At 46.7% G+C, this 19,257-nt stretch overlaps 5 protein-coding genes across 6 annotated transcripts in view; 4 read left to right on the plus strand and 1 right to left on the minus strand.

Annotated features, from left to right (window-relative positions):
- The first annotated feature begins 228 nt into the window (after positions 1-228).
- On the plus strand, positions 229-1,307 carry LOC120900556 (H/ACA ribonucleoprotein complex subunit 2-like protein). The gene is made up of 3 exons (XM_040307692.1): positions 229-518; positions 591-663; positions 748-1,307. Exons 1-3 carry the CDS (start codon positions 350-352, stop codon positions 977-979), a joined length of 474 nt encoding a protein of 157 aa, XP_040163626.1. The 5' UTR covers positions 229-349; the 3' UTR covers positions 980-1,307.
- Positions 1,187-4,071, minus strand: LOC120900551. 2 transcript variants are annotated; one of them, XM_040307686.1, is made up of 2 exons: positions 2,300-4,071; positions 1,187-2,223 (listed from the first exon to the last, which is right to left on the minus strand). In XM_040307686.1, exons 1-2 carry the CDS (start codon positions 3,806-3,808, stop codon positions 2,038-2,040), a joined length of 1,695 nt encoding a protein of 564 aa, XP_040163620.1. In that variant the 5' UTR covers positions 3,809-4,071; the 3' UTR covers positions 1,187-2,037. The 2 variants fall into 2 exon arrangements, with proteins under 2 accessions (XP_040163620.1, XP_040163619.1); XM_040307685.1 differs by having other exon boundaries at positions 1,187-2,226.
- Positions 4,072-4,340: 269 nt separating this feature from the next.
- LOC120900554 (uncharacterized protein C16orf52 homolog A) lies at positions 4,341-5,435 on the plus strand. The gene is made up of 3 exons (XM_040307691.1): positions 4,341-4,594; positions 4,660-4,872; positions 4,939-5,435. Exons 1-3 carry the CDS (start codon positions 4,492-4,494, stop codon positions 5,124-5,126), a joined length of 504 nt encoding a protein of 167 aa, XP_040163625.1. The 5' UTR covers positions 4,341-4,491; the 3' UTR covers positions 5,127-5,435.
- A 146-nt stretch (positions 5,436-5,581) lies between these two features.
- On the plus strand, positions 5,582-8,324 carry LOC120900550 (glycosyltransferase 25 family member). Its single transcript, XM_040307684.1, has 5 exons — positions 5,582-6,063; positions 6,140-6,368; positions 6,437-6,969; positions 7,047-7,250; positions 7,315-8,324. Exons 1-5 carry the CDS (start codon positions 5,819-5,821, stop codon positions 8,042-8,044), a joined length of 1,941 nt encoding a protein of 646 aa, XP_040163618.1. The 5' UTR covers positions 5,582-5,818; the 3' UTR covers positions 8,045-8,324.
- A 359-nt stretch (positions 8,325-8,683) lies between these two features.
- The window catches only part of LOC120903008 (ecdysone receptor), a 188,624-nt gene continuing 178,050 nt past the window's right edge, over positions 8,684-19,257 (plus strand). Inside the window, exon 1 of the mRNA XM_040312175.1 lies at positions 8,684-8,839. The gene's annotated coding sequence lies outside the window, so the exon portion shown is untranslated. The remainder of the gene's footprint in view (positions 8,840-19,257) is intronic.

Genomic DNA, 19,257 nt, shown 5'->3' on the forward strand with positions numbered 1-19,257 from the left:
TGAAGAATGGATTTTGTGCAAATAAAAACACAAAATGCAATTGGTAACTTGTATTAGGTGATTGTTTAATATTTTTAGGAAAACAATCCAACGAAAAGCTTTAACATTAAATTTATTTTAAAATTTAACAAATTAAATTCTTGTTTGCTTTTATTCCGCGGAACCTTACAACAGTGCAGAGCTACCAACATGACGGACCAAAACAAACGCTGCTGTCAAAGTGGGCTTGTTTTGCTGTCAAAAATCACACACTGCATCGCGAGCCGAAACACGTGCGGGAAGAATATACGCCGGGTCGTGTATAATTTATCACATTTTTAACTTCACACAAAACGTTTCACATCGTAAAATGGGTAAAATAAAGACGGAAAAGGTAGATGCGGCCGAGGAGGTCGACACTTCGGTGGTAGTGAAGGAGGAAGACTCGTACGAGGACAAGGTCCGCAATGCCAGCGCAATCGCCCAGCCAATGGCGTCCAAGAAGCTCACCAAAAAGGTTCACAAGCTTATCGAAAAAGGTAGGACTGGAAGTGGTTTACAACAGTTCGTTGTTGCACGATCTAACGCCATCCTTTGTTTTGTATTTGTAGCATCGAAACAGAAGAACTTCCTGCGTAACGGACTGAAGGACGTTCAGATCCGGCTGCGCAAGGGAGAGACAGGGTAAGTGTGTCTTGCTTTGAACGGCTTCAAACCGACCTTTCGCTTGACTTGTTTAATAATGTCCCTACTCATCTCTCTGCACAGATTGGTTGTGTTTGCCGGCGATGTGACACCGATCGAAATCATGTGCCACCTGCCGGCCGTGTGCGAGGAGAAGAATATTCCCTACTGCTACATGCCGAGCCGGAAGGATCTCGGTGCAGCGATGGGGGTGAAGCGCGGCACGGTCGCGATGCTGATCCGGGAGCATCCCGACTATCAGGATATGTACGATAAGCTAAAGGTAGAACTCTCAACCCTTCCCGTACCTTCGTAAAGGGGGTTCGATTCTGCGTCGACCTGCTAAATTGTACTATTTTAGTGTTAACAACCGTGCCCGAGGAGAAGGAGGAGGATGATTTTCTTTTACAATTTTTCTTTTTATTTTTTCTCAACTCTTGAATTCAAATTTTTTATGAATTTTTATTTCATCGTCAAACGTGCTTTCGGTTAAGAAGCAAATCGAAAGTGGAATAGATTTGCATTATTTTAGTAGACAGCCAGATTTATTAAATTGTGTTACTACCCCGAATATTAGTACACATAAACACGCTTGTCCATTGAAGTATAGAAAACCCAATAAACCTTCCAATGTAATACTACTACTTACTAATCGTTTCTATTTACTGGCCCCACGTGGGCTAAAGTAGTGAATAATAATTTAATATGCACCACGTAAAGTAACGAAGGTGAACCAACGAAGGAACAAACAGTTTGTTTAAGCGATTTTGCCTCTTTTTGCTATCGATCGCGAGAACGCACAGACAGACACTCTCTACGGGGAAACGTGTAAAATGGTTACACTTGAGATTTGTATATATAGTAGAAATTCAGTACGAATTTGCAGAGTTAGTTCTAAACATTTAAATATCCGGCCCCTGTCGTGTCTGTATATAATGTAATGTAAATGTGAGCGTCGTTTCCACTATATCTTGTCATGATCGAACGGTTAAAGATTCTCTCTCGGTTTCCTTAACGTTTCGTGTAAAGAATATCATACTTTTCCGTCTATGTATATGATGAGTACACTTTAAACATTACAGAAGTGAGACAAAAAGTGTATGGGGCCAAAATATTATCCCCTCTCCCTAGTCGCCGTTTGTTTCTTTTTGGTTTTTGTATAAAATTTAACCTTCCAATATCGTCCTAAAATGGGTTTTGGTATGATGCTAATATAATGATGCTTTGGTATGTGATTATGCCACCCGCTGCTGCAGGAACCATCAATGGAATAAGTTCCCCCCCTTACGATAGCGGTTAATGGCGCACTGGCACCTGTAATGATGGTTTTGTTAGTATGAGTTCGCCTCTTGCCTCTGGTGCGCGAGTGTGAGTTTAGTTAGGTGGATTTTCGTCAATCGATGAGTCCTGCTCGCGAATGTAGTTCATCAGCGGCACCATGCGGTCCTGCTGCATCGTGGCCACGGTCGACTGGCGCAGCATGGCACTGGGCGGGTTCTGCTGCGTCCAGATACCGTACAGACCGGGCGGATTGCCCGACACGTTGTGAGATTCCTGTTGCTGCTGCGTCAACAAGAAAACGGTAAGTCTTAATAGAATAATGAATCAAAAATTTCTTTGTCTCAATGCTACCCACCATCCCGGAGGGCTCCTCGACGAACGGTGGCCCAATGTTGGGCGGTGCCATCATCATCATCGGCTGCATCCGGTGAATCGGTCGGCAGGACAGTAGCTGTATCGCTTCCACCAACCCGTCCTGGCTCGTGATGGACGAGTGCCAGGTAGAGTCCGGCGTGGTGCTTTGGCTACGATCGCCGAGCGACGATTTCGGCGTCGGTCCCGGCCCTGACGCCGGCACAGCAAGCTTCGAGATCGGCATCAGGCGCGTCTGGTTCCAGTGCACCGTCGATTTGTCTGCCTTCGCTTCCCACGGCATTGACCAGCGACGCATTTGGCTTTCCGGATCGAGCGCTGCCTCGGAGTTAACTTCCCCTGCTGCCGCTTCCGACCAGCGACGCTGTCCGTTTAGCGTGAAGAGGGGGAAATTCAATGGCGAGCGTGAGCCCCGATAGAACGGCGCCTTCATGCCCGACAGATGACCCGGGTTTGGCAGTGGACCCCTTATATTGTCCAAATACCCCTGAATCGGACTCGGTCCACGAATGTCGTGGGGCGAGGGGCCACGCGTTTGCTCGTACGCCGTCGTCCCGTGGTCCGAGGAGGAACCTTGCGTCGAGATCGACCCGGTACGATCGTACAGCCGGGCATTTTCCTGCATTTTCATGCCGAAGTGCGGCGAAGGCGTTTGGGAGCGTTGGTCCGCCCCACCACCGCCGGTGCGAGCGATCGTTGCGGCGGCCGACATCGGGTGCTGCACCATCGGGCAGTCCGGGTCGTGCGGAAATCCCACCTGCGTCTGGCACTGGTAGCAGCACATTAGCTGCGCGAAAGCGTCGCACGAAGCGACACAGAATTGGTGCTGCAGATTGATCATCGTTTGTGCGTTGTCCTGCAGAATGAGCTGATTGTACTCCTTGATATGTAGCAGCTCGCTGTCCTGTTCCACCGTCGCCAGCGGTTGTGTCTTAAAGTCCTGCAGCACGCTTACGATGTGCGATTTGACCGTGCTGGTGGCCATGACGGACGCCCGCGCCAGCTCGTCCCAGGCCGTGATAAACTGGAACGCCATGTGCGACGGAATCTGCGAGGTGGTGAACGGTAGCTGCGGTATCTGTGGGCCCGGCTGTTGCTGTGCCGATTGCGAGGGTGACGGAATGCCGGATGGATTGCTCGCCCCCGATCCGGATTGGCCAGCGCCGCCGCCGGTGGTTGTGCTCGGATGTTCGAAGTACGCCCACGGTTCGAGGGCGGCAATCGTTTGCGCTAGCCGGTAGCCGGCCGCACACAGGTTGTTCATAATCTGGAGGTAATTGAGCCACGCACCCAAGCACTCGCTGACGGCGGATTTGGCCGACCCGGAGCTGCTCGAGCTCGTCGACGGCGAGATGGAGGAATTGCTGTAGGACAGTGCACCCGAGCCGAGGGAACTGCGGGGTGTTGTTTGAGTTGGAGGTTGTTGGTGTTGCTGTTGCTGCTGCTGGGACGACTGTGTCTGCCCACAAAGTGGATCATCTAGGTCGCTCATGTTGAATGCGATGAGAAGGTGTGTTTGCCCGACCACACAAACAAGTGGTTGTAAAATCCACGCACATACACACTCGCGCACTAATGGGGGTTTTGACTTCTGAGGCACCTCCGTCCGGACCAATAGGCCATTTTCGTTTCCCACACAGAACAGCCGGGAGTTATAGAAAAGGATTCACTCGCAGCGCAACAATGCGAGAAAAAAAAACCGAACCGAACTGAAAATCGGGCAACAAATTCCGATGCTGTTTGACAGTTTGTTTACTTTTCGCAGTGAAAACTGCGCGGGCTGAACTGTAAATGGTTTGTGGAAGGGGTTTGAAAACAAGCGTTTTTTTTATTTTATTGATTTATATTTCAGACGATCTGAAATGCTGCTTTTTAGGTTTTATGTGTGCTTACTTCATTTGCGATGCTAGCAATTAATGTAATTTCGATGTAAAAAATGTATGCATCAGTTAAAATAAAAACCAAACTAATCCAGCGGAACCCTACAACAGTTGCACAAGACAAGAAAAAAAAACATTCGCATCTGTCATCCAAACCCAAAACATAAACATTCCAATTTTGCAAGCAGCAACCTTTTTTCCGCAAGCACAGGAAGAGGAGGGCAAAATATGTTTCTCTGAGCAGAGTTACCAGTATTGCAATAAACAGGACGTTTTTGTGAAATACACCCCTAAAATGGACAAGCTAACTACAATCAGCGCTGGGCTGTTTATGGCGGCGGATGTGTGTGCGATCGTTAGTTTGGCCATGCCCGATTGGATTGTGACCAGTGTTGGAGGTATACGAAGGGGGTTGCAAAATAGGGAGGTCGACTGACTAATCTTTGTCCTTTCGCTTCGGCAGGTGAAACGCGGCTGGGATTGATGTGGACGTGTATGACGCTGTACAACCGGCCGCAGGTTTGCTTCACACCGGAGCTGCAGCCGGAGTGGCTGATCGCGTTGATATGTATTTTCGTGGGTTGCATCTGTATTACAACCACCATCATACTGCTGGCGTCCAGCAACTGGGACCGTAATGTGATCCCTTATGCCCGGTGGGTCGGCTTTACTGCAAGTGAGTATATGGGGCGATTGGTATTAAGTAACCCAACATCGAATTCTCACCGCTTTCCCATTGCAGTGGTGCTGTTCTGTCTTGCGGCAGTCATATTTCCGCTCGGATTCCATGTGGACGAGATCGGTGGCCAACCGTACCATCTGCCCCATTCGCACCAGGTCGGCATATCGTACATCATGTTCGTGCTGGCCCTGTGGATCACGGTCATATCGGAGCTGTTTGCGGAGAAGGTGTGCCTGCCGCAGTTTTAAAGGTCCGAGCCGCCCCGGAACAGCTCCGGCGCACATATCGATGTATCTCATCTTTTATGCTGTATTAATATGTCACCCCCTCCCTCCACATTTACGCCCCAGTGCTGTAGCGTTTCTGAACAATTGATGGTACTTCTTGCTTTCCTAGTGATGGAATTGAACAAACTAAAAAAACCAAAAGATACAAATTGTACTTTGCTGTAGCGATTAAGGATAGTGTATTGGATTAAGAAATTAGTTAATAATTTCCATTATTTTGTATTGGTGAGAAATAAATTTGCTGTGCAATATTTGTTTTTCTACATCCTACATCATTGGCGTTTTTATCTCTGTGTGTGTGTTTGGTTGCGTGCATTGAAAAATGAAGGAAAACATAAACAAACCAGCATAAAACATCATCCCCTCTACGCGTCAGCAGGCTATGCTCCGTGGGGGTACGGTTTGACATTTGCCGCACATTGTTCTGTTGCGTGTGTGTGTGTGTTGGTGTGTTTGCATGCTTGTGCGCTACGGTAAAGATCGGAACGGAAAACTCATCTGTTTCTCATCTGGCGAGCGGTGGCGACGGCGGAAGCGGAAGTTGATATGAGTCAGAAAAAGCAATAGTCGGTGTTGTAGCGAAAGGGCTAGTTGTGGTGTGCTTACTGTTAAGTTTTTGTATTAACTACGTTAAAACTCGCACAAACGCCAGCATGTGTTCTATAGTGTCGGTGCGATGCAGCAGCGGTGGCGCATTTGCGGGGCTAGCGATGATGACGATGATGCTGGCACTACTGCTGACGACGACAATCGTTAGCGGCGATAATCAGATAGAGCTTACGGAGCAACTTCCAACCGTAATGGTGGCAGTGCTGGTGCGCAACAAAGCGCACACGCTGCCGTACTTCTTCTCGTACTTGGAGGATCTCGACTATCCCAAAGATCGGATGTCATTGTGGTAAGTGTTAATGATTAATCTACCCCGGTGAGGGTTCTCGTAACGCTATAAAACGTTCTTGTTCCCCTTTTGGCAGGATCCGTTCGGATCATAATGAAGATCGCAGCATTGAGATTACCAAAGCATGGCTGAAGCGAACGTCCTCGCTGTACCATAGTGTGGATTTCAAATACCGCAGCGAGCGAGGAAAGCGCGAAAGTGAGAAAACAAGCACACACTGGAATGAGGAACGGTTTAGTGATGTGATTCGCTTGAAGCAGGATGCACTACAAGCCGCAAGAATGATGTGGGCCGACTATATCTTCGTGAGTTGATAGCAAAAAACTCAATCCAATGGGGTAATAATGTTGTGATTTCGATTTCTTCTCAACAGTTCATCGATGCCGATGTGTTCCTAACAAACAGCAATACGCTGGGCAAGCTGATCGACCGGAAGCTGCCGATCGTGGCGCCCATGCTCGTGTCCGATGGGCTGTACTCGAACTTTTGGTGCGGCATGACGTCAGACTACTACTACCAGCGGACGGACGATTACAAAAAGATACTCAACTACGACCAGATCGGCCAGTGGCCGGTGCCGATGGTGCATACGGCCGTGCTGGTCAGCCTTAACATTGCCCAAACGCGCCAGCTAACGTTTGAGCGGAAAAACCTCCCGGTCGGGCGGTACGATGGGCCGGTGGATGATATCATCATATTTGCCATGTCGGCGAACTACTCAGGAATTCCGATGTATGTGTGCAATGAGCTGCTTTACGGGTACATCATGGTGCCGCTGGAGGCGGGTGAAACAGTTCCGGGCAAAGATTTGGAACAGTTGACCAACGTGCTCAGCTACATCGTGAATGAGTATGGGGCGCTGTCGTTGAAGCAGGATTTAAGCCGATTCGTTGCGGATGTTCCAAAGTAAGCCGGAGACCTTTCTTTGCTGGAGTGTTTCTACATAAATCATTGATTTCGTTTCTTTCTTTGCATTACCTCAGAGACAAACTGTCCCTCTCCCACATCTACATGATCAATCTGGAGCGGCGTACGGAGCGGCGTACGAAAATGTTGAAGCACTTCGATCTGCTCGGCCTGGACGTGGAACACTTCCCCGCCGTCGATGGGAAGCAGCTGAGCGATAAGAAAGTGTACGATATGGGCATCCGCTTTCTGCCCGGTTATGCCGATCCCTTCCACAAGCGGTGCGTAGCTTTTTGTTGCCTTTTTGCGTTGTTTACTTTAGCGTTTTTTCCCCTGTTCTTCCAGCCCGATGACGATGGGAGAGATCGGTTGCTTCCTGAGCCACTACAACATCTGGGAGCGTATGGTACGGCTCAACCAGCAGGAAGTGCTCGTGTTGGAGGATGACATCCGGTTCGAGCCATTTTTCCGCCGCCGGGCGTACGATGTGCTGGCCGATGCACGTCGCATCGGTGGCTGGGATTTGATCTACTTCGGGCGGAAGCGGCTCCAGGAGGAGGACGAAAAGTGGATCGATGGATCGGAGTACCTGGTGAAGGCGGGCTACTCGTACTGGACGCTCGGGTACGTGATCACGCTGGAGGGCGCGAAGAAGCTGCTGCGCGAGCAACCGCTCAGCAAGCTGCTGCCTGTGGACGAGTATTTGCCGATCATGTTCGATAACCATCCGAACGAGAGCTGGACGAGCCATTTCCGCGACCGGACGCTGAGTGCCTGGAGTGCGGCACCGTTGCTGCTCTACCCTACGCACTACACCGGGGACGAGGGGTACATCTCCGACACGGAGGACTCGCTGCGGATCGACGGAACACTGCCGGCTGTTGGTGGGCCAAGCAAGGGTAGCTCGGGAATGGTTAGCAATGATACGCGGGACGGTGGCCAGGGTCAGACCAGTCAGGAACCAAAGAAGGGGGACAAGGAGCAGCTGCCGAATGCGCCGGCCTTGCTGAGCGAGTCGGGCATTGGGCAGGGAGAGCATGATTTGGAGACGAAAAACAGGCGCAGTGAACTTTAGCGTTCAAGAGGGAGAAATGGATGAAGGATCTGATGATGGACAGTGGGAATGTCCTGTAGCATTTATACCAAAAAAAAACGAACATTGAATCAACCCGTAGAAGAATGGAATTGCGATAATATTAATGTGCCTTATATCGATATTAGTAGGTAAAACCAGCAGGAGGAGACCACTTTGAAACTAGCCATAACACAAGCCATAACGTATCAGTTTTCCTTTTAGATGGAATTGTTTCTGAATACAATAAACAGTTAATTGTAACAACACGTGTAATCTGTAACCCTGCCTTATAGAGACTTTATTTTCCAAGCAACCCTGCTCTTGAGGGCCTCCAACGGGTCGACTTTCAAGTGGAGAAAAAAAGTCAAATATCATCGTAGATGCACATGAAATTGCACAATTTAAAAAAAAAAAACTCATTTCAATAGATGGATTGGAATTACATTACTTAAAATAAAAAAATAATAATTTGTACAAAGCGGTAAAATTATTTGGAAACGCTTCGCTATACGGAGTTTGACACCCCTGCGCGCTCAGAACGGGTCGTACTGCATGCGCGTGTGTGTGTGTGCGAGCGCTCTCTGGCGAGGTTCACTTTTCACTCTGCCTGCGCTGTCAAAACATTCCATTCGTGTTGGTGGAACCGCGTACGACGGGAGCTGCGTTTAATTGTTTTGAACGCTCGTCTGTGTGTTTGTGCGCCTCGTGTTCGATTGTTTGTGCGCGGTTGTGTGTGCCTGTTTGTGTGTGTGTGCAGTGTACGTGTGCACCTCGTCCCGGTGTAGTGTGTTTTGGGTAATAGAAATACATTAGAAAAAGTGTCCTTTCCCTTCCCTCATCTCTTGTACCGAGCTCAGCTTCATCTAGAATGTGTCGTCGTTTGTGTCTCGCGCTATAGACGAGCAGGAGCAACCCAAAAAAAAAACGCGGTTGTGAATGGCCAGTCGCGTAACCCGCGAGAAAACGTGCACAAGTGTGTGTGTGCGTGTAGAATGGGGATGTTTTGTTGCTTCGGTGGTGCGTTTTACTTTCTTCCTGCGTAGCAGAGCAGAGATTTTTTAAAAGGCAGCAAAAAGAAAAGGGCTGGCAGAACTGTCAAGCAGCACGGCGTAACAACAAACCGTAATGTCAAATCAGTATTTACACCTCCCTCACACCCCCTGCGCGCGAGTGTGTGTATGTGCGCGCAGCATACCACTTCGTTTTCGGTCCCGCCTCCTCTGCCGCCACCGTTCTCGCGAGGAAGTGCGCGATTGAATGCGCTTTAAAACAGCATAAAAACATACCGAGCAGCATAAAACGGGTAGCAGTGTGTGTGTGAGTGTTTGGGTTATGCTTTCAAAGTGCGGTCAGTGCACAATCAGATCGAAGCAAGCGGTCACCATTCTCGGTGAAAGTCCGTGTGTCGTCCGTGAACCTTCTAATCGGTGTCGGTGAAAACAAAACCAATCCTCCACAATCTGGCGGCGGGGGACAAGACGTTGTATCAAATTGGTGTGGAAAAAAGATAGTAAGTGTGTGTGTATGAGTGAGTGTGTTTTTCTCGCCATTTCCCGACTGATAACGCGCGCGTGCTGCGGTACGATGTTTACGTGCGTTCCTTCTGGGAGGGCGAAAAAGGGGGTGTACGGTGCGTGAAATTATGTGACAAAAGCAAAACGCGTTTGTTTTGTATGTCTTGCTTGGGTGTCTTGGGTGCACAGAATTGATTAAATTACAATCGAAAAGAAAATAAAAAAGGCCGATAGTGTGTCAGTACCTTTTTGGGTTTGGAGGAAAGAGAGAGAGAGAGAGCACGAGAGGCGTAGGGTGTGGGTTTCCATGGCAATAGTCTTCCGTCGCCTCAGTGCGTGCGTGTACAAGACGGTTCGCTTCCGGTTTTTGGGGGGTATGGAAATTTCGTGAACGTGTATCCCTTTCCCCGTTATTCCCGTGACGAAATGACGCTCCCTTTGGGAGGGAGAAGACCGTCTAGAATGTTCCGAAAAAAGGTGTGTTGTAATGGTTGAGAGGGCTGAGCACAGGATGCGGCAATCGGAACGAAGTATAGGGGAAAGGATGTGTTTCTAGGAGAGGAAGAAATTAGGTTCAAACGAAGGATTCGCCGTACAATTTAAGGTAAGTTCTGTATGTTTAGTTTGCTCATTTATTTACTTGAACACCTTCTTGAGAATAAATTCGTTCTAACCTGAAACCCTCCAGGAAGTGGTCAGTCCAGTAAAGTGGACATTCTATTTATAAAACGTATAGCCACCACCCCCAGCTATACCCAAATGGTAAACAAACCCGTCCATATCTTGGGCTAGCCTTCAAATGTACCACGCCTCTCGGTAGTATCGCCCTTTCCATCGCTCCAGCTTCGTCGGAAGAACTGCGTGCGATAAGCGATAGGCAATAATTCGATAATGATGTAAACAAAGCGCGCGCGCTTCCTCATACGCGTTTGCTCGTGCACGTGAGAGGAAGAATCCCTCCCCCAATACCGGGAAGGGGGGCTGAACCCGGTGTGGATTGATTAGATAATGGACAGCGCATAGCCGCGAGCCACGAGCCGGTTTGTTCTGTCCGGTAAGAACCGGTTGTCGTTTTGGGGAGAGAGGTGCTTTAAATCATAAAAATGGTGAGTCTTTGACTGTAATAAAGATTTTTAAATATTTATAAAATCATTCAACATTAGTTAGAATTTTTTTCGATATTTATGAAGTCATTTTTTTAATCACGACGTGTTACCGTTTGCAATGCGTGTGTGTACTATTTCTAATGACGCAATTACACTCACTCCCTTTATCACACCCTATGCCGTGTGCCCTTTTTGTTTCCCCTTGGACCTGCAGGGCTTTGCAATGCACCAAGCGGGCGGGTGGGGGGTGATTTTTGCTGAGGAGAAATGCATCTGTAGTTGGGTTTTGGGGACTCGCGCCGGCGCAGCTTTCAATTACCGTTCCGAAATTCCTCTTCCCATCGGGATAGAACGGCGGCGGATCCCAAAGCAGGCGAACAAAGCTTGTGAGAGAAAGAGAGACGGGCTGTGGTTGCATTTCCCGAGTTTTCTATTTTCATCCCGGAAAGGCAATGAACTTGAATCCTGTCCGGCTCCACCGAGCACCGATGGCATCATCGATTTGTGTGACGACCTCGACGGCACACCCACACACGCAGAGTCACAGATCTGTTTCCGGTGGTGCATTCCTTTACTTGGTTGGGAGGAAAACTGTGGAAGAGAAGGTGGAGGAAACCGATTGTGCTATCTAACGCGAACGGTGAGAATGCATTGTGACTCTGCAGTATGTAAGCGAATCATTATGAAATGCTTCATTCAATTGCGATTGTGTGGGTGTGTGCTTTAGTGACTCTCTCTCGCTCTCTCTATCTCTCTTTCACTATCTCTATGTGTAGGTGAGTCCAGTGTAACGCGCGGTTGCATTATTGAGAACGCGCAGTTGCAGTTATGGGGCGGATGATGCAAACAGCAATCACACACACACACACTCACAGAAAAAAATCACTTTCAATTTCCTGCTTTCATCGCGCCCCTAGCACTGGCAAGGGTTGCCTTCAAGCCCTTTTTAGTTGGTGCAAAAAAGAAAATGACATGCATCCTTTTCGCGCTTAAAAGGACAAGAAACCATTTTGATTTTTTTTTCCTTTTTTTCTTTTTTTAGGGTAAATGTACCTATAGTGGTGGTAGTACCAATAGTGGTGCTATTGCTCTAAAATGCGGTTCATAGGGCAAGTTAAAAGTAATTAAGTTATTTACGTTAGTGTGAAATGTTCTTTAGCCTTTTACAAAGGGTTTAAAAGTTAAATGGGGCCATTCCGTTACTTAGTGACCGAAAAATCCGTTTTTTTGAGGAATGTGTCAACATTTTTCCAAAATCCTTATGATTTCATAACGAAACTCATTTTTCTGTTAACGTTCTAAACGACCACATAACCACGCAATTACTAGTTTTTCAACATAACTGTTATGTAATGTTATTATTTTACTAAAATTATTTGCCTTTTGACCATATTTATGCATTTTTAAGTGTTTTTTACCATAGTGCCATTATAGGTACACAAAACAGGCATGTTCCTATAGTGGTTATAGTTATAAAATCAATAAAAACAGGTCGTTTTAGATTTTTTTTGAGGAAATTTTTGACATGTCGTACTGTTTTCACTAAAATAAGCAAAAGAAATAAGTTTTATGTAGGTAATTTACCAAAAACAGGCCAAAATTCGCTTATCTGTCTGAATGAAAAATTGACTTCAAATCAAGCACACTCTTCCGGGTGTAGGTTGACAACAGGTGTGATGCAGTACTTTATTGAATAGTTTCATTAATCAAATTTATACATTTTGTTACGATCAAATTACGCAATAAACCAATATTATGGCAGTAATCCTTGCTATTCATACGAAAACAGCTTCGAAACTAAGTTTCATTGATATTATACACCGTTTTTTATGCATCTTTGTTTACCACCACTATAGGAACACAATACGACGACTATAGGAACCATACCACCACTATAGGTACAACGAAGCAGTCACAAAAATATGTATTTTTTCGTAAATTTGATGTATTTCAGGGTAAAAATGGTTGTGGTTGCGAAGATAAAACATATTCCAAAACATATGTGTTAAAATATTCAGAAATTGTCCTTCCTGTCACTTTAAATCCATTAAAACACATCGGTACCACTACAAATTGCACCACTATTGGTACATTTACCCTATAGAGACTTTGAGTTTTTTTTGCATATGCTTTTGCTTTCGCGCAGCTAAAAATCTCAGCTTTTATGTACAGCGACATTCTTATCGTTTTGTCCAAATAGGTACAAGAAAGGCTCTTTCTATGAAACATAAATCTCCCTCCATCATGTATTCTTCCTTCGGCGAGGAAAGCATTTCCCCGATTGCAGATCGTTGTCCTTACCGGGAGCCTCCCAAAAGTTCGTTGCTTTCCGCATTGTTTCGCTCCTTCTCCTCCCGCGCTATGTACACATGATGGATCCCAACATACTGTGCCGTTTTTGTTTTTCCTCTTTCGGGCACATTGGGTTGCATTGCATCACCACGCCCTGAACCGGCTTCGAAGAGGGATCGATCGATGACATTTGCCTACGGTGCCTGACCTAGGGCAATGCCTCACGCAAGTTCATTTTTGCAAAAACTGGCTGAAAAGATCATTGAACATACAACGGTGACGGTGGAGGAACGGGGAAAAGGGGAAGCGGGCAAGAATTTTCGGGTCCACTCGGGAGCCAAAAGATGTTGTTTTGGAGTACACTTTTTGTAAAGAGGACGCAGTTCATTGGGGTTTTTGGGGATAATTTGTGGGTTCGTGTTACTGTCAAGCCGTTAAGATTTCTTCGAACTGACATTCGATTATCTCAGCAGGGATAAGCTTCTCATGGTCATCCCAACAACACGGGTTGTTCGTTAACCCCCATGGGTGGAGAACCTCCCAAATTGCAACATTAACCTTCCAGCGAAAATTCCCTTGTAATATCCCCAAGCCCCAGGCTCCTTGGGCTCGTTGGGCTGTGTGCGCGCTTATTATTATATAAAAAACAAAAGCATGCTCACCCCCAAAAAAGGACAAAAAAGACTGTCCCAACTTAGGTTACGTTTGGAGCAGCACCAGAATGAACTTTCCCTCCTCGTGTTTGTGTGGCTCTTTCGCTCTCGGTGGTTGCTCGCTTTGCCGTCTCACCTGCTGCTGTGTGACGGCGGTTTTGGTGGAATTTTGCAGTGGAATGTCCTTGCGCATTTCATTGCACCAGAATGCCGCTCCCGATGGTGTGAAAATGAGTGCGAAAGAGTGAATGAGACAGAGAGAGCGTCCTCCGTCGTCGCAAGGTCGCTTGTGGCCCCCCTCCGGCCCCGCTCACGTGCAGCTTTTACCGGGTGCAGCCAGGTTACGCTGGATACGCTGACCCGACTGTTGACCCCATTACGGATGCCAGAGCAGAGTGTGGATGCCTTCAAATGAAGTTAGTATCGATTTTGGGCAGGTGGAACGGTACGGATTGTTAGAATTTTTATTAACAAAATCAACAACAACGGAGTGGTGGAACACAGGGAGCGAAAGAGGCAGCGTGCGAGGAAACTCCTCCCGCGCAAGTTTAAACATAACTTGTTACTCGGGGTTAGCGAAGTGTTTCGCAATGGTTAATGCCGGTTCGCCTTAACATCAAACGGCGCTGGTTTTGCCATGTTTGAGCGTACGTTGCCATTGCGACGACCAGAAGGATTGAGTACATAATGCCGAACCTACGACAACTACGGATGTGATGAAATCGATCCAAAGCGTGGGTTGCTTATCGTTATCTTGTGCGTAAAGAAGAAAAATCATGAAGCGCGTTAACTTTTCAATGTAAATATTGCCTTTGGAGGTTGTTTTTAAAAACACTTTTCAAACACATTTCTCTGATGGAGCCACCTGGTGAGGCGTAAACTTCCTTATCGTCCATGCTAGGTGTCTGTGGCAGTATGCAGGGCTGGAATGTGCGTCATTGTTGTGCATCGGGTACAGTACATAGCGAGGAGCGTTATGTAGTCTTTGAACACTTTCGAGGTCATGCATGGCGTTGCCTAAATCGGATTTCAAACACAGTATGAGAGAGAGAGAGAGTGAGAACGTCGATGCATTTTCGTAGTATACATACCGGAGTGGCAAGTGGACGTTGCTTGTAGCCGGCAAGGAAGAAACTACTGCGCTGCAATCAGTGCGCTTTCTACATTTTCCTCCCCACTCCACGTATGTAGTGAGGCTATGTGAAGTTTAGCAAGATATGTGTGTACTCTATTCCTTCAGCAAAGGTCAAAGACGCGTACGGGTAATATTATTTATCCATTCGTTCGTGATGTTTGCCCGCTCGTAATGACGTTAAGCAGTAATGTTACATTAGCGCTTCATAAAAAAGGAAGCTAATCTTATCAAGCTGCTGCTCTTTCGTCCAAAGTAGAGTGTAGTGATTATTGTGAGAGAGCGAAAAAAAAACACTTATAATGGATCGTAAACAAATACTGGCAAATGAAGTCCCTAGCTCGGGGGGTTCTTGGAACACAGTTCAACCATTTGGATGCAACTAAGAACGGGGTTGGAAGAAGCATAGTAAAGCGGCCAAATGAAGCCGAAACAAGGAACCCCAAAAAGTGCTAAATGGAGCAAAGGAATGTACGCCGGAATGCAGGCGGTGTGATGTGGTGTGAACCAAACAAAAAATAATGTGTAATAATAATTCGCCATTCTGGCGAACCGCTCTGAACAAGCGAACAAGCTGCAGAGAAGCGAAGGAACGATAAACAATATAAATGCTAAAAATGGATCGAAATGAATGTTGGCGTAGGTCGGGCATGGCGGCGCGATCGTAGTGTGTTGCCCTCCACGATTCGTCCCGTTTCTTTTACCGCACTGGTTGCTGGTTGCTGGTCCCATAGGTTCAATTTTCTACCTTTCGCGCGTGCTTTTCCGGCATATCCTTTGCGTTATTTTCGGAGTTCTAGGTAATAGTTTATGTGTAGTCAGGTTGGTTGGCCGCGCGGTTCACCTATGTCTATGCACGGTGCTGTTCTTGATTTAATAATGCGATTTTAGAAGTATACATTGGGTAAAGAGTATATTGGAATGAAACGGTACTAGAAAAATAAGTATGTTTGTAAAATTAGTACGCGTTTAAAGACCATTGATTCAATTCTTCGCAGATTGTTGCTTAAAAGGCGCTAAGAATGTAGTAATTAATGAGCGCCTCCATGGTGACGTTGTCAAGCGCTCGGTCGTCTGCGCAAATGGTCGTGAGTTCAACTCCCCAATGAAGATACAGATTGCATCTTCTTCTAAAACATCCTCGGAGATCATAGAAAGTCCAATATCCTTTGATACGTTCGTAAGTCCATTTCTGTGCAGTAAAAGAAAAGCTGGCTTGTTTGTAGTTCTTGATTTAGATCACAAACAAGACATTACACTTGTTCAGCCAAGTTCAATCCTTCAACCATTTTTTATTGTGAATTGTTTCAATTTAGCTCTTGCTTTCTGTAACACGCTTAATCTAAATGAACTTGCACCATTGTGAATACGTCCTTCGCAAGCTCTTAACATCGTTTCTACCGTGGCTCTGTGATAGTTAGCTTCGCTCAAACTTGCATCCTCGCAAAAAGGGTCCAGCATATATCTCGTTTGGACGGCAAAGAAATTTGCTGTTATTCTAGCAAAGTGCTTTTCCAGGTTTCATTTTCGTTGCTGGCGAGCTTCGCCCTCAGGGCTAAGGCAGCTCCAGCGGGCTGTGTAGTTGTTATATAAAGTAACAACAACACACCACGTAATATTGTTCACTCCGCTCGTATCATATCCGAAAGTGGCGTAATCTGGTGGCTCTGGCGGCCGGTGTTGTGTGTACGGGTTTTTGAGCATGATAAATGGTTGGCATCTTATTTTGACGCATGATTGCTAGTCAGATCTCTCTTTGTTGGCGGTTGTGCCGTCATTGGTGAAGGACGAAGGAGCTTCTGGCATCGCTCAACAACGGCCCCCCGAGTGGCTGGGCGGTTTGAACTCTGAAGGGGTTGTTTGTTATGATGGGTGAACTTATTGTGTTTGAAGGATCCCGCGTCTTGATGGATGTTTGCTACGAATAAAGAACAAGTTTGGGATGAGAGTTCGTATTTGAAACATTGGCGGGGAACATTGGTGAGAAAATAAGAGCAAAATGTATCCTTTTTAAATTACAAAGTAGACTCAATTGTGTATTTGTATTCATTGCTTGTGGAATGTTTATATTATGCTTGACGTGACGTAGAAAGCTCCTCGTATTGGCACCCATCTCCATTTACCATCGTCTGATATTCAAACGTCCTTGACCCCTTACGTTCGGTCCACGGAAATAGCTTCGGAGCACACCGGCTTGCCTCGAGTTAAATCCTTGCATCCTTGACGAGAGCGTAATGATTGTCTCGTGTGGTTGAGTTGGGAGCAGCCAGAAGACCAGTAACGCAAGGATGGGTGAAGATGATGTAGTTGATGGGAAGAGGTGGATTTTGTTTTTATTTCTCCGTGCGTGCGGAGATGGAGAACGGTTCTCAGAATGTTACCAAACCCGTCACAACACAGCGCCCAGACGGAACTCATGCTCCGGCAAGGATACAAGCACTCTCCTTCGTCCTTGGCACAGTGGCGAACCGAAGCGCTTACACTCGGCTCGATTCGTCTTCATTAGATCGCATTCTGGTGCAGGACACACAGGTGCAGGTGAGTTCCAGCGTGCCAAACGGCGGAATCTGCGGCCTATAAGAACTCTTCGGCAGAAAAGCTTTCGCTCGAGCTTTCGCACACGCCAAGGAAGTTGGAGCAAAAGTGAAGTCTGTTGTTCTCGCATTTTGGTGTGATAGTAAAGACTTTTCGATTTCTACCGTAACAACGTAACATTTGAGCACAAAAGGACCTGCACGATGGGAGAAATCGAGCTTACTTCTTTTATTTGCCCAGTAAGCTTTTCCGAAATTCACTTTCTTTCGTTTTTTAACAACCACTCTCTTGCATCACCCCATTCCACCCTCCTCGGCAAAGGAGTGGCAGAGTTAGTTCGGGGTTTCTATTTGCCGGAACTCGGGAAGGAAGTACGGCGCAGCTGCTGCTGTTATTATTGTTATTAAGGATTGCTTTGTCTGGCCCAAGACGTCCTTGGCTAGAGGTCGCAGGTTCATTGGACCAATTCGGCCGCAGACGGCTGGGCGATATTTTTTGCTTTCCACTCTCGGCACTCTCCTGCTGCCAACATCCGGCCTCTCTTGCGGGTGTTTGTCACTGCCGTGCCGAGCCGTGCCGAGCTTCCGCAAAATCTTCTTCCTGATTCGTCTGGGCGGCCGTGTTGTTGGTAGTCGTGGCCGTTTCTGTTCGATTTTGGGTGGCTGATGATATTTTTATTACACTACCGTGCGAATGGGCACAATTTGTGTGTGTGTGTGTGGCATATTTTTGATGCGTGTCGCTGCAACGCGGTATAAATTGAAAAGAGTTAATTTTCTACGCAAGTTCGCAACTCTAGCGTGTGGAATAAAATGTTTTGAAAGAACGATACTTGCGTTAAAGTTAATTATGCTCCAAGGATATTGTAAATAGCTCTTAGAAAAGGAAATAATACTCCCTCGCAACAGATAATTTATGCAGAAATTTTGACACCTGTTTTACGGAACACACAAAAAGCAGACAGAAGAATGCTATCGGAGAAGTTTTTCATGCCTGCAACACCATTTTTGGCGCTTCTGTCATTCTACGGCCGGCTCCATCTTCCCTTTGCGACACCGAGAATCCTTACCGTTTACCGTACTTGGTCCTTGGGGGTAAAGAATTTCGGTGTGTGTGTGCTTATGTTTTTTTGAGAGCAACGAAGGGCAACGGCCTGTCTGCCGAGTTGTCGTCATTCGCAGTTTAAAAGGATAACCATCACAATAGGGCAGAGAGAGAGAGAGAACACAAGAGAGAGAATGCGTGAGATGCGAAACCGTCGGTTGGTGGTGGAGTAGACGACCATAAGCCTGTCTGGAATTTGATTGGGCTTTCGAGAACGGAAGGCAAAGGCGCTCGACGGCGGTTCTGTCTCTGAGCCGTTTCGTTTCCTCTGCCGTTGTCTCGTCGGGCGGCGGATGGAATTTGTTGGCGGATTGAATTACTTTAACCAATCTTCCAGCACCCTCATCAATAGAGAGAAAGAGCGAGAGCACGCGTTTTTTTGTGTGGTTTAAACTTGCACCTTCGTTAAATGTTTATCTCTGATGAGTGCGATTAATCATACTCGGTTGGCTGAATGGAATATCATTAAACAGGATTGTTTGTGACATTATTATTTTTTGCGTATTGTGTTTCAGTTTAATTTGATTATTTATACTTGAACATAACTCCATAACTAAGAAATTGAACAGTCCAATCCATTGCAAGAACACTTTCTATCAACAGATAATTCACTCCTGCGCAAAGTCCTTCAAAGTCCTTCAAAATCGGACCGCCGCAAAGCAGCGAAGGACAACCCCTGTTGGCATCATTAGCAGGGCTTCCGGTCCCTATTGTCGATTGGATTTATGTGTCGAAGGATCAGCGCACGGCGATGTGTCCTCTATTATCACTTTGTGCAGCTACTTAGCAAAACCGTTGTGTGCTCCTGCTCCATTTCCCATTTTGCAGCGCGATTCCTGGCACCATCGTCCTGGCAATATCGCCACTGATCCCGATG

Source organism: Anopheles arabiensis, chromosome 3 (genome assembly GCF_016920715.1).
Source record: "Anopheles arabiensis isolate DONGOLA chromosome 3, AaraD3, whole genome shotgun sequence".
In the NCBI taxonomy this organism is placed as follows: Eukaryota; Metazoa; Arthropoda; class Insecta; order Diptera; family Culicidae; genus Anopheles; species Anopheles arabiensis.

What these genes read in the sequence shown, in the direction of transcription:
- LOC120900556 (XM_040307692.1), top strand. Translation starts at nt 350, where the DNA reads ATGGGTAAAATAAAGACGGAAAAGGTAGATGCGGCCGAGGAGGTCGAC. An exon ending in TCACAAGCTTATCGAAAAAG is followed by an intron (nt 519 to 590) that starts GTAGGACTGGAA and finishes TTGTATTTGTAG; the next exon opens with CATCGAAACAGAAGAACTTC. An exon ending in CTGCGCAAGGGAGAGACAGG is followed by an intron (nt 664 to 747) that starts GTAAGTGTGTCT and finishes CTCTCTGCACAG; the next exon opens with ATTGGTTGTGTTTGCCGGCG.
- LOC120900551 (XM_040307685.1), bottom strand. Translation starts at nt 3,808, where the DNA reads ATGAGCGACCTAGATGATCCACTTTGTGGGCAGACACAGTCGTCCCAG. An exon ending in TCGAGGAGCCCTCCGGGATG is followed by an intron (nt 2,227 to 2,299) that starts GTGGGTAGCATT and finishes TTGTTGACGCAG; the next exon opens with CAGCAACAGGAATCTCACAA.
- LOC120900554 (XM_040307691.1), top strand. Translation starts at nt 4,492, where the DNA reads ATGGACAAGCTAACTACAATCAGCGCTGGGCTGTTTATGGCGGCGGAT. An exon ending in GATTGTGACCAGTGTTGGAG is followed by an intron (nt 4,595 to 4,659) that starts GTATACGAAGGG and finishes TCGCTTCGGCAG; the next exon opens with GTGAAACGCGGCTGGGATTG. An exon ending in GTGGGTCGGCTTTACTGCAA is followed by an intron (nt 4,873 to 4,938) that starts GTGAGTATATGG and finishes TTCCCATTGCAG; the next exon opens with TGGTGCTGTTCTGTCTTGCG.
- LOC120900550 (XM_040307684.1), top strand. Translation starts at nt 5,819, where the DNA reads ATGTGTTCTATAGTGTCGGTGCGATGCAGCAGCGGTGGCGCATTTGCG. An exon ending in TGTGGGCCGACTATATCTTC is followed by an intron (nt 6,369 to 6,436) that starts GTGAGTTGATAG and finishes TCTTCTCAACAG; the next exon opens with TTCATCGATGCCGATGTGTT. An exon ending in TTCGTTGCGGATGTTCCAAA is followed by an intron (nt 6,970 to 7,046) that starts GTAAGCCGGAGA and finishes GCATTACCTCAG; the next exon opens with AGACAAACTGTCCCTCTCCC.